The 14,464-nt window shown below is 39.2% G+C and overlaps 1 protein-coding gene across 1 annotated transcript; it reads left to right on the top strand.

Moving 5' to 3' along the window:
• Positions 1-5,965: 5,965 nt before the first annotated feature.
• LOC131342030 (protein kinase C epsilon type-like) lies at positions 5,966-9,654 on the top strand. The gene is made up of 8 exons (XM_058372741.1): positions 5,966-6,125; positions 7,046-7,095; positions 7,192-7,257; positions 7,384-7,464; positions 7,573-7,656; positions 7,763-7,807; positions 7,881-7,946; positions 8,533-9,654. The coding sequence occupies exons 1-8, from the start codon at positions 5,966-5,968 to the stop codon at positions 9,652-9,654; spliced, it is 1,674 nt and encodes a 557-aa protein (XP_058228724.1).
• Positions 9,655-14,464: the final 4,810 nt, after the last annotated feature.

The following is a 14,464-nucleotide window of genomic DNA, read 5'->3' as shown; positions in this document are numbered from 1 at the left end:
GCACAACATAATGACCGTCTGTCTAATATTGTGTTGGTCCCCCTTTTGCTGCCAAAACAGCCCTGACCCAACATGCACTGTGTATTCTGACACCTTTCTATCAAAACCAGCATTAACCTCTTCAGGAATTTGATCAACAGTAGCTCGTCTGTTGGATCGGATCACACGGGCCAGCCTTCACTCCCCACGTGCATCAATGAACCTTGGTTGCCCATGACCCTGTCGCTGGTTCACCACTGTTCCTTCCTTGGACCACTTTTGATAGATACTGACCACTGCAGACTGGGAACACCCCACAAGAGCTGCAGTTTTGGAGATGCTCTGATCCACTCGTCTAGCATCACAATTTGGCCTTTGTCAAACTCGGTCAAATCCTTACACTTGTCCATTTTTCCTGCTTCTAACACATCAACTTTGAGGACCAAATGTTCACTTGCTGCCTAATATATCCCACCCACTAACAGGAGCCATGATGAGGAGATAATCAGTGTTATTCACTTCACCTGTCAGTGCTCTTAATGTTGTGCCTGATCTGTGTATTAAAGTGCTGAGCTTAAACCACTGCCACCAGTTTCCTGAAACAAATCAATTCCAGCAGATGACCAAATGAACCCAGTAGAGGTTTAAGTATGATAATATTGAGCGCCTCTGCTCTGTCTTGCAGAGATCTATTGCATCGTATCACAGAAGCAGATTGCTGATCGATCAGCTAATGATGAGTCTCCAGGGAACAACGTAATGGACACCAGTGTGCCGCCCACCACGGCTGGGCAAAAGGGCCGCAAACTGCAGTACTCCCAAAACCTGTAACCATGACAACCCACCATCACCCCCAACCCCACCAAGCCCTCACCACACTCCGCACTACACTCATATCCCGTTTTCTCTCTATGTGTCGTGCCGCTGACGTTCGATTTATTTGTGTAATATATATTTTTCCTTTTGATAGCTTCTCAACTCACGTATGCACACATACCGAGACAGACACTCGTACACACACATATTTCTGACATGAAATAAAATTTTACAGTACAAACTCTGGTGACGTCTGTTTGCTTAATGTGGTGGTAATAATGGCCTTCTTTCTGAAGCAATGAGCTGAAGAAATCTAGTGGGCCTTATGAAGATTAAAATCATTCTGCTAGAGCAGAGATGCCCAAACTATCTGTACATACTAGCCATACTATCTGAGAAAAGAGGGAGGGGGAGGGGGGATGCCTTTGACACAGATCGTCATTTCTAATTTAACATAAAATTTTTGTTTGTTTTATTGTTGAGCTACAAAAGAGTAAACTGAAATGAAATGTAAATGAATCTGATTTTTTTTTTATGTACATGCGCAATTCAAGGTGCAGCGCCACGTGCTTTGCAAACTTCTGCTTGCCAAACTTCAATTCGAGCAGAGCGTGCTGCTACGTCCTTCATCAGCACAAGAAAGTGCCACACGGGTCAGTTATCAGATTTCTGCTCTAAATGCTAAACGTGGAAGAGCATTCGGTACTGGAGAGTTCATCAAAGAATGTCTTGAAATGAATTAATGAATTAAAGTGGAGAAGATGGCTGGCGTTACAACTGATGGAGCGTCGGCAATGGTAGAGAGGAAATCTGGCCTTGCTACTTTGGCGTTTCAGAAGTCAGTGAATGTGGAGGAAAAGTATGTTTTTATTGTAATAAGTTCATTGAACTACAAAACGTTAGCTTCTGTCATTTTCACAGGGAGAAAAATATTTGTCTCATGACATAAAGGATCAGACCAATTGTATGTAGTATGTGTCACGTGTGTTAAGAGCCAACATGCCTCAAGGCATCATTAATCTCTAAGGTTTACACAGTCTGACTGACTTAATTGTAACATGAAAGCAGACATCTGGCTGCCCTAAACATTTCTGGTTAGTTGCGATGATGTAAATATGAATTTAAGTTCATAAATTCATTTTTATGTTTACGAACATAAATTTAAGGGATGTGAAAAACTCAACTGGAAAGACATATACAAAAGAGAACATTAAAATGACATACCGTGAATTAACCTTCGACTGGAAGATTGTCAGTCATTACGGAGGTGCAATTATGCTGTTCAGAGTCTTTAAACAAAGAAAAATAGGAATTTTTAAGGGAAAATGTCGGTCTGTCTCAGAGCACTGTGTGAAATAAAAGTCTACTGAGAGTGGATCCAGTTACTGTCCTTTTAAACACGTCGCTAAGATGAACAAATCTATTTTAGGATACATTGAGTAGACCATTTTTGGTACTTGGTGCCGAGTGTCTTTTTAAACAACCTTGAATTAATGTGAAAGAAGGTTGCACAACGTTGTTCCATTTACTTTGTACTTGAATGTTTCATCACGCAAGCTGTTTTTTTCTCTGTACAAATCAGTATGCTGACCAAAAACCATCAGTCATGAGCAGAAATCTGCACAACACATTGGACTAAGAGGAAATGTGACTGAATGAATCAGTGAACAAATCTGAATGATTATTTTGACACTCTGATATTTCAGCTCTAACAGATAGTTCACTCTGAGGCAAAGCAGGGCAGATGTGGAGAAGCTCTTCACCTTTAACCAAAGCAGCTGTTGCATTAAACTTTATGTAGCTATAATAATGCATGCAGTGATGCTGAACTCTTTTCAGCATGTACAGAAATAAAAACACTCGGACACGTGGGGAAGTAGAAATGTTTCTCCTGGTTGGTGAATCTGTTGGTTCAAGTAGTGAGAGGAGACGAGTCAGAGACTGGAAACGAAACAGAGGACCCAAAAATATAAAGATTTATTTGGGGAATCAGAGTGAATACTGACTCTAGACTCCAGTCCTGTAGCACAGATAGTGATTTTATTCTTGTAAAGTTGAATCCATTTGCATCTTTGTAAGTTCACTGAAATGTTTTTTTGCATGACAACAAAACTGCTTTATCTTGGTGAGGGTCACAGTGGATCGGAAAAGTAAAAACGTGCTCTGGTTTGCTTTATACTGGGATTGAAAGGAGAGCTGCATGGACCTTTGCTTTCATTTCATTTGTTATTTTCATTAATCTCATCCTTACTCCTCTTTCAGCTCCCACTTGACTGCTCTCCTTAAGTGCTTCATCCCTGGGTTCCCACTGGGAGAGCTCAGCCTCCATGTCAAGTCCTTCCTCCTGTGTCTTTTTAAGGCAGTCCAGAAACAGGTGTTGTTCCTTCATGTTCCTTCATTTCACCAGAAGATTTTGAAATTTAGGACAAAATGAATCAGTGAAAAAACAGGACACGTCATAAATGAGGTTCTTAATTTTTTCTACAAGCTTTATTTCATACTTCAGTGATTTCTTTAGCCCTCTGATCATGGTGCCGTGTTCAACAACCAGCTTTCTTCGTAAGGCTATGGCTGAAAACACACGTGTTTGTTTGTTTGTTTGTTCGTTCATTCATTCATACAATAGAGACAGTAGAGACTTGGTTGTCTGTTCTGAACTGCATTTTTATTTTACAATTAATAAAAAGAAACAATGAATAAAAACTGAAAAACAAAAATAAATAAAAACTGAGTTTTCCCCTGCAGGTCAGCTGCGGTCCTCTGTAGCCTGATGTTCAACCATTTATGCAACTCCTTCCAATGCACTTTTCATCACTCATAACCTCCAGTGGATTCTCTCTCTCAATCGCTTTAAACCCGTATGAGACGTGCCAGCGGCGTTTCTCTGAGTGTGAGCTTTTTTAATGTTTCTTCAAACTCCAATTCTTTCTTTTATGATTTCTTCAGCTCTCTTGCCATGCAGGCTTTTTCATACACCAGCATTCTTTTCAGATCTATGACTGAAAGACACATTTCTGTAAGTATCATTTCATAAATTAGAGACACTGAACACATATCGTTGCAGTAAAAAGGAAACTGTTGACTTACTGTCAGAGCGAAGCTTCATGTCCATTTCACTGGCCTCCTTTTGTCTAGACTGCGCTGCAGTTGCTCTACTTCAGCCTTGCGATTCAGCTGCCCCTGCAGGTCGTCTAACGCGAGCTCTAGCCGGTTGTTCAAGCCTTTAAGCAAGAGATTCATGTTCCTTATCTTTTTCTGACACTCTTCCTTACTCTCAACTCCATTTCTGTCTGGGGTGTTTTCTTCAGCTCTCTTGCCATGCAGGCTTTTTCATACACCAGCATTCTTTTCAGATCTATGACTGAAAGACACATTTCTGTAAGTATCATTTCATAAATTAGAGACACTGAACACATATCTTTTCAGTAAAAAATAAATTGTTGACTTCATCTTGGATCAGCTGAAATTCAATCTCAGCAGAACTGAACTGCTGGTCATCCCAGGTGATTCATCCCTAGCACAGGATCTTGCATTATCTCTGAACAACTCCATGATCTCCCCTTCAGCCACTGCTCGCAACCTTGGGGTAACCATGGACAATCAACTATCCTTTTCCTCTTATGTAGCTAATGTGATATGCTCATGTTGGTTTCTTCTGTATAACATCAGAAGGATTCGACCATTTTCATCCACACAGGCTACTCAAGAGCTTGTTCAGTCTCTGGTCATGTTGAGACTGGACTACTGCAACTCTTTACTGGCAGATCTTCCTCTTAATGCAATTCATCCATTATAAATGATCCAAAATGCAGCTAAACGACTTGTTTTCAAACTGCCTAAGTTCTCCCACACCACCCCACTGCTGCGTTCCCTCCATTGGCTTCCAGTAGCCTCACACTTCAGATTCAAAACGCTGATGCTGGCCTACAAAGCCAAGAATGGACCAGCACCATCTTACCTCAAAGCTCTTATTACTCCTCACACTGCACCTCGCTCCCTCTGATCCACTAGCACTGCCCGACTGGTCCCACCATCTCTCAGGGTAAAAGGTAGGTATACATCTAGACTCTTCTCTGTTCTTGCACCAAGGTGGTGGAATGAACTTCCCCTAGATGTCCGTACAGCCGAGTTTTCAAACAACGACTGAAGACCTACCTCTTCCTGAAACACTTAAACTTAGCTCTTATGTTTTGTGTGTCCTGTCCCGTGCTTAACTTCTTCAGGTTGGTCCACTCTATACTCCAGCCCGGGCTTTCCTGATGATCCAGCTTCTACCACCACTAATCAGTAATGGTGACCCTATAAAGCTGGGACGGAAGCCAGTACCAGGAGCTTGATTGCTCACTTCGCATTTGGTGCTTGTGTTGTGTGTAGTTCCGTGCCGTGTTTCTGCTTCTGTCAGTCCGGTTTCAATCCTTGCTTGCCTTGACTTTGAGGCTGATCTATGCCCTGTTTTGGTTTTAGCTGCCTTATTTGTATATACTCTCGCCTGTGAATGTAAATATTGCTACATTATCTATATATCTGGTAGTAGGGGTGTGGGTTTTTGTCCCTTTTTTTCTTGGTAAGGGAGGTTAGGGAAGGTAATTGTCTTTTTGTTCGTTTCTTGTCTTTTGTGTAGGTTAGTTAGTTCCTATCCTGAGTGTTTCTGTTTATGTTGGCCTTGGTCCATGCTGAAGTCTTCCCCGGTTCACTGTGTTGTATATCTCACTACATTATAATATATCCGCTTTATTTCACTGCTGTGTTGTGTGTGGTGATATGATAATAATAATAATAATAATAATAATAATAATAATAATAATTTCTTTTTATTCTTTTATAATTGTATTATTTTATTTTTTAAAATGATTATTAAATAATCCATAAATCGAGTTTCTATGCAAAAACCCCAATCAGTATCTTAGACAGTCCCACGTGGGGTCTCGAGCCCCGTGTCAGAACCTGTGCACGTGACATGGTGGGCGTGTCCTGTTGTTCAAAGAAGTTTGTATTTCTGTTTAAACTGTCGCCATGGTAATAGCGCGTCACGTGGAACGATTTGAAATCAAACCACAACACTGAGTTGGTGATTGAATACAGATAAACAACAGCTATCAAGACCATAGAAAGCGACTAGAGAAGAACAAACCGAATAGACTAAAGAAAGCGATTGAAGAAGAAGAAACCCATGGACTTCCGACGATTTCTCGCGGGTCTGAGGGGCTTGCCTCTTCGCAAGATCGGCTGTGCTGCGGGGCTGTTCGCTGTCTCTGCAGGTGCGGGTTACTTGGTTTACCGCTACTTTCAGAGACACAGCGCAGCTACCGACCACACTCAGCCAGCTCACGGTAGGATGATTTGACTTTAATATCATAGTGTTATTACAATAAATCATGTTTAAGTTACACTGTGTTACAGTCTAATGTTATCTAGTTAATCAGCGATATCCTCTTCTGCCGCGAATTAGCCTAATGCTAGTTACCGTGCTAGCGAACTCGGCCATAGGAATAAACTACACAGCAAAATACTTAACCGAATTGATGACGTTGACTTAAGAATTTATTTTATTTCGGCAATAAAATGTTTACCTCACTGGTCGGTCACTTTTAACAATGAATGACCACTGGTTTTAGACTAAATCATGCTTAGCCTAGTGATTAGCTAGCTCTCGCGCACGGACATTTAGCTAGCTCTCGCGCACGGACTTTTATCTCTTTAAATTACGGTGTAATTTTTGGCCTAATGTTATTTATCTAGAGAATTTGTCTATGTGTTTCATTATTACACAAATTCCATGTTAAATTAATGTACCTTTTAATGTCATTAATGTCTTTTTGTTACAAATGTCTTATCTGCCTTTAGAATGTAGCTAATCGTAGTCTCTCTCTCTCTCTCTCTCTCTCTCTCTCTCCATTTAAGATTACTAATCTATTATTTGTGTGTGTGGGAAACACTGGTCTAACATTAGCTACACTGCTAACAAACCTGGCTATATAGCTTGGGAGCTAAATATTGTATTGTGTAGAATAAAACATTAAAATCAGTAGATGGCAAAAATATTCTCTTTTATTATTAATGCTTGATTTTAATTTAATAGTTAGCTGAATGCTAATGCACTTGAAAACATAAGCTCTCAACACAATTCAACATTTCTCCTAGTTTTACCTACTAGTTAATAAACTTGGCTGTTGGTTGTAAATGTATGATAGAAAATGTTAGTTGTAATTGAAGTCATTATTCTGAGTCACAGAAAACTCCTTTTTTACAGACTCTGTGGATGTGCTGGGAGAATCACCTGATACTCCCTCTGTCCTCCAGGTAAGTGTCTGCTAAATAGTCCGATTTTAACTATGTTTCAAACATGTAGGCTGCTACTAACTGTGTGTGTGTGTGTGTGTGTGTGTGTCTATTAAGGTCGATGAGCCCATAGTGCTGAGTTTTCCGAGTGACCCTCACAGTGACACTTCAGCTGTCAGTCTGGTAACCAAACCTACAATTTATTTACAAAGATGACCACTGGATTGTCCATGTGACAGAATGTTAGATGTGTTAGTATGAAACCGCTAGAATAAGAAACACGTGAACTTTTTGCTTTACTTTTCACAGCCTCCCAGTGCTGGTGAGCTGAACAGAGCCTGGTGTGAACTTCAGGTTCAGTCTCCAGACTCCATCAGCTCCCAGTCTGAGGTACTGTACAGTGCTGCAGCTGAGACACACACACACACACACACACACACACACACACACACACACCTTTACAAGTTTGAATGTTTAGGTTTGTTGTTCTCTTTCTAGTCAGTGGAAATCAAGAGAGACCACCTCAGGATATTAAGGGGTCCAGAGAGTCAACCCTGTGAGACGTACCCCTTGAATCACGAGGTAATCACAGTCTTTATTACTCTGATGAAGAGAATTGACAGTAATGAGTATTTTATGCACACTTTTATTTAATAGTTCTTGAGTTTTATCTAATTGTCATTTACAGGAATTCTCTTATGACGACACTGAAGACTGTTTCACTGGCATGCAGGTAAGGGATTATTCATTGTGTTGTGATAAAATTTTGTTAACTGCAGTGACTAATTGTGTTTGTGTGTGTTAAGGTTGTTGAGGCAAACCTGCAGCTGCAGTCCACTGAACCTCAACAAGACACTTCAGCTGTCAGTCTGGTAACCAAACCTACAATTTATTTACAAAGATGACCGCTGGATTGTCCATGTGACAGAATGTTAGATGTGTTAGTATGAAACCGCTAGAATAAGAAACACTTGTGAACTTTTTGCTCTTCTTTTCACAGCCTCCCAGTGCTGGTGAGCTGAACAGAGCCTGGTCTGATAATCAGGTTCAGTCTCTGGACTCCATCAGCTCCCAGTCTGAGGTACTGTACAGTGCTGCAGCTGAGACACACACACACACACACACACACACACACACACCCTTTTACAAGTTGTAATGTTTTGTTTTGTTTTCCGATTTCTAGTCAGTGGACATTAAGAGCAATATAATGTTCTGTGTTTTAATATAAAACTCTTGTGATATGAAACACTTGTGATCTTTTTGCTCTGCTTCAATGTTCACTTTTGTGAATTGGGGTTGTAGATTTTGAGCTTTATCTAAATGTTATTTGCAGGATTTCTCTCAATTTAAGGTTACTGAGGACCTTCTTACTGGAACTCAGGTAAGGGCTTATTCATTGTGACATTACAAAATGTTGTTAACTGCAGTGACTAATTTTGTGTGTTTGTGTGTGTTAAGGTCGCTGAGCTGTATGATGAGCCGCTGCCCACCGCATCTGACGATGACCCTACAGCTTTCATCCTGAATGAGTGTAATACAGAGGAGAGCCGAGAGGATGAGGAGCTACAGCCTGAGAGAAAGAGCCTGGAGGACTTCAACTTCCTCAGTGTACTTGGAAAGGGTACATACGGGAAGGTGATTTTGTCCGAGCTCAAAGGCACTGAGGAGGTGTATGCGCTGAAGTTTTTGAAGAAGGACTTGATCTGGGAATATGAAAACATCAGCTGCACCTTTATGGAGAGGCGGATCTTGGCTCTGGCCAGTGAACACCCCTACCTGACCCACCTCTACTGTAGCTTCCAGACCAGCGACTCATTGTGCTTCGCAATGGAATTTGTGAATGGAGGGGATCTTGCATTTCACATTTCCTGTTCATGTGGATTTGATGAACCCCGCACCAGATTTTATGCTGCTGAGATCGCCTGTGCCCTCATGTTCCTCCACCGCAACGGGATTATACACAGAGATCTCAAACCCGGAAACATCCTCCTAGATGCCGATGGCCACTGCAAGCTTGCTGACTTTGGCTTGTGCGCAGAGGGTATACTAGACGGCAAGACTGCCAACACTTTTTGTGGCACACCCAACTACATAGCACCAGAGGTGTTACAGTATTGGGAATACGACACGTCGGTGGATTGGTGGGCCCTCGGTGTGATCATGTACGAGATGATGACAGGCTACGCTCCGTTTCATGATCACAACGAGGAGAAGATGTTTGAGTCCATCATCCATGCTGAACCACAATATCCATCAAACCTCAGCAGGAATGCGGTCAGCATCCTCAAAGCGTTCCTGAGGAAGAAGCCCATGGATCGTCTCGGCTGTGTGGTGTCCGAGGGCAAGGAGAATGCCATCAAAGTTCACCCTTTCTTTAATAAGATCGACTGGTCATGGCTGGAACAAAGGAAGATCACTCCTCCGTTTCAACCACAGATAACATCTAAGAGGGACGTCAATAATTTTGATGGCAGATTCACCCGTGAGGAGCCCAAGCTTTCTCATGGGAATCTCTCCTTCTTCATCCAGTCCATCCAAGAGGAGTTTGATGGCTTCTCATTTATTAACACTAAATATTAACTTTGCTAATCTAATATTAGCAAATATTATTATTATTGTCATACCATTTAAATTTGACCATTTACATCTACACATATGTATATATTGTATCTTTCTATATATTATAGAGCTTACACATATATTATTTATTTATATATTATTTTATTTTTATATACACTATATTACATTACATTACATTACATTACATTACATTACATTTTAATGGGCAGCACGGTGGCTTAGTGGTTAGCACTGTTGCCTCACAGCAAGAAGGCCCTGAGTTTGAATCCCGGGGTCGAACAGACTGGGGCCTTTCTGTGTGGAGTTTGCATGTTCTCCCCGTGCCTGCGTGGGTTTACTCCGGGTACTCCGGTTTCCTCCCACAGTCCAAAGACATGTACATTAGGTTGATTGGTAATTCTAAATTGCCCATAGGAGTGAGTGTGTGTGGTTGTTTGTCTATGTGTGGCCCTGCGATGGATTGGTGACCTGTCCAGGGTGTACCCCTGCCTTTCGCCCTATGTGCGCTGGGATAGGCTCCAGCAGACCCCCGTGACCCTAGGAATAAGCGGGTATAGACAATGAATGAATATTATATTTTATATTTTTATTTTATATTTCATTTTATATTATATATTAAATTAAATTATTATTTTTATCATTATAATTTACTGTTTATATTTATATTATTTATACATATTTATATTCATATTTATATACATATATCTATATATATACACATATTTGCATATGCATATACGATAACTACTGGTTTTTCACAATTATTTTGTCTTTAATTTCTACTGTTTAATTTTCTCTATTTTTTTCTATATATTTTTAACTTTATCCCTTATTTTTCATGTCCACACACTTTAATTTTTACTCTTTTCTTTCTTCAAATGTAGGACAGTCATTAAAATCACTTCACTACATGTCGTACCGTGTGATTTCGTATGTGATTAATAAAATTTGAATTTTATTTGAATATTAATTGATCATTTTAAAGATTAATTTGTACTGTGTTTGTAATTATCAAATAAATAACATTTTTTCCTCATAGAAGACTTATCAATTGTTTTGCTTTTGTTCAAACATCCAGATGTTCATCAGCCAGTGTTTTAAAAAACTCTTTATATAACAAAAAGTTAACACTAATACTCTGTCTGGGGAAAAAAAAAGAAATCTATTGAACCTATTATCAACTACATACATATATATTGACCCTGCAATTGCCCAGTGTTTAAAGATGTAAATATACTTGATAAATACACTTAATAAACTCTACTTCACAATCTATGTTCTTTATTAAAAACAAGCAGGACATTAAAATGTGTTTCCACACACAATCATAAAGATCACAGACTTAAAAACAACTTTATAAACAAAAACAGATGAGAACAGCTGTGTAGTGTACTGATAAGAAACAGCATTGCGAGTGACCCCACACACACACTCCTCACCCTCCTGCCCTCTGGAAAAAGATACAGAAGCATCTGAGCCTCACAACCAGACTGTGTAACAGTTTCTTTCCTCCAGCCATCAGACTCTTCAACACCCAGAACAGAACATTCATATTCAATATACATCTATGTTTACTGGACCACCTTTTTTTCAGTGCTGCCAAAACTGTATATTTCGTTGTACATTACACTTTAATGTTGTTTAAATGCTGTTTTTGTACATCACACTTTAATGCTGCTCCCAGCTGCTGCTATCATATGTGTACATGTTCACAAGCCTCCTTTTCTTTGCACACTGGTCCACATAGACTGTATACTGGTCAGTACTATTTCATTTTATTTCTTACTCTGTTTGCACTAGGATCCACACTATACACTGTATGTGGCTAGATTAAGTTACTTTTTAGTCCTTAGCTCTGTGTTGTTTTATGTAGTTTTGTTTTATGTAGCACCATGGTCCTGGAGGAACATTGTTTCATTTCACTATGTACTGCATCTACTATTTATGCTCGAAATGACAATAAAAACTTCTTGACTTGATACCTGATGATACACTGACTTCAAGTAAGTTATTACACAAATTATGCAGGACAAAAGAAGTCACAAGAAAGAAAAATAGTGGTGAAAAGTAGTGTTTAGGAAATAAGTAGATTTGAAATAATGTACATTTTTGTCCAGCTCTGAAGTATAGCGTTCATTTCTACATGTCTGTGTACAGTAGAGCTTTGAGCATTATAAATGTACAAGCTTTAGGACATGATTTTCCAAGATTTTCCACATTAAAGGACTTGATCAGGTCCATCAGCACACATCTCTTGAATTCTGCACTGATCTGCACTCATAACAGAACAAACACAAGAAATATACAAACATAAGAAATACAGAAACATGTTAAACACAAGGGTGTAACTTTGGTTTGAGATGTTTAATAATACCAGACATTATGGATCATTATATATTGTATAATAATGTAATAATAATAATAATAATAATAATAATAATAATAATAATAATAATAATAATAAAATAATAATAAAATAATAATAATAATAATAATAATAATAATAATAATAATAATTATTATTATTATTATTATTATTATTATTATTGTTGTTGTTGTTGTTGTTGTCTTCTTTATATTTTTGTATCTCTAACAGATATTATTATTATTATTAATGTACAATTGCTTGGACAATATAATGACCACTGAGACAGAACACCACTTTCAAATAACAAATAACATTAATAAAGTTCTATCTTATCTTATATTATATACTTTGTGTATTTTTATATATTGTGGATATGGAATGGAGTTCCACCCAGGGAGCCTCACACCCAGTTTTCCAGGATGGGATCCAGCTCCTCTGTGAAACTGAAGAAGATAAATTACTGAAAGTGTGTGAATGAATAGAATTATAATGAATTATACTCGTTATAACTTTATTACAGAATACAGTGGTAAAAAGAAAGTATAGCCAATTCATTGTGGATAATTAAGAGATAAGGATGTCCTGGGTGTTTGAGAGAGTCTCAGTGTACTGTCCTAAAAGATTTGCTAGATAACAGAAAACGTTTAGAAAAATTGCCCCAGATTACTTAATGCCATCTCATCGACTCACCAGCAGATGGAGCAAAGGGATTGTTGGATTTGTTTTACAATTTCTCTGACAGTTAGTGACATGCATTTCTGAGTAAGTATATATTGATATATCAGTGTAAGTAAATAAGTGCATTAAACTGTATGTGTTAACAATAAGAACAATACAACAATAGTAATGATTTTATTATTACAATAATTAATAACGATAACCAACATAAAACAACAACAACAACAAGAACAAGAACAAAACATTTTCATTTACAACAAAAGAGCTCCTCCTGACCACACTCAGCCTCCTCAAGGTGGGAGGAGCTTTATCCTACCACGTGACTTCAATGTCTCACTGATTGTACAATAAATCCAGTGTTACAGTCTAATGTTATGGATCTCACAAGCGACCTCATCTACTGCTGACGATTAGCCTAATGCTAGTTATCGTGCTAGCGACCTAGGCTACTGCTTTAAATTGTACAATAAAATCCTTAAGCTTGGTCACGAATTCATTTTATTTCCACAATGAATTATTTACCCTATTAGTAGGTCACTTTTAACAACCCTGACTACTGGTTTTACACTAAATCATGTTTAGACTACTGATTAATCAGCTCTCACGCTAAAGGGCTTGGTTACAGATGTACACCATCAGGCATTGCAGGCATAACATTATGACCACTGACAGGTGAAATGAATAACACTGACTATCTCCTCATCATGGCTCCTGTTAGTGGGTGGGATATATTAGGCAGCAAGTAAACATTTTGTCCTCAAAGTTGATGTGTTAGAAGCAGGAAAAAATGAGCAAGCGTAAGGTTTTGAGCGAGTTTGATAAGGGTCAATTTGTGATGGCTAGACCACCGGAAAAACTGCAGCTCTTGTGGGGTGTTCCCGGTCTGCAGTGGTCAGTATCTATCAAAGGTGGTCCAAGGAAGGAACAGTAGTGAACCGGCGTCAGGGTCATTGGTAGCCAAGCCTCATTGATGCACGTGGGGAGCAAAGGCTGGCCCGTGTGCGCCGATCCAACAGACGAGCTACTGTTGATCAAATTGCTGAAGAAGTTAATGCTGGTTCTGATAGAAAGGTGTCAGAATACACAGTGCATCACAGTTTGTTGTGTATGGGGCTGCATAGCCACAGACCAGTCAGGGTGCACCGCCGAAAGCGGCAACAATGGGTTCGTGAGCATCAGAACTGGACCATGGAGCAATGGAAGAAGGTGGCCTGGTCTGATGAATCATCATGTGGATGGCCGGGTGTGTGTGTGTCACTTACCTGGGGAACACATGGCACCAGGATGCACTATGGGAAGAAATTTTAATAATAACTCAGTATAATATTTTTTATAGATTTGGGTGGTGGACAAGGGCAGGAGGTTTTAAAGAGTTTAATCAGGTCACATGTACAGTGAATTTACACAATCTGACTGCTACAATTTTTCTGTTCCTTCACAAGTTAACTAATTATCAAACTCACTGGTTTATTAATAGGAAAGTTTGATATTGTGTAATTGAAGAGTCATAATTCTGAATTAATAATGAATTAATTTATTGCAGACTCTGTGGATATGCTGGGGGAACTAATAGATACTCCCTCTGTCCTCCAGGTATGTTTCAGTAATATTTTATCTTTATTTGAAACCTGTAGGGCACTTTTGTCTATGTGTGTGTGTGTGTGTGTGTGTGTGTGCACATTAAGGTTGTTGAGCCAATCCTGCAGGTGCTGACCCCCAAACCTCACTACGAACTTTCAGCTGTCATTCAGGTAAACAAATCAT

This window comes from Hemibagrus wyckioides, linkage group LG20 (genome assembly GCF_019097595.1).
Source record: "Hemibagrus wyckioides isolate EC202008001 linkage group LG20, SWU_Hwy_1.0, whole genome shotgun sequence".
Lineage (NCBI taxonomy): Eukaryota > Metazoa > Chordata > Actinopteri > Siluriformes > Bagridae > Hemibagrus > Hemibagrus wyckioides.
The sequence above is the reverse complement of the archived record's forward strand: the minus strand, read 5'-3'. Positions and strand labels throughout refer to the sequence as shown.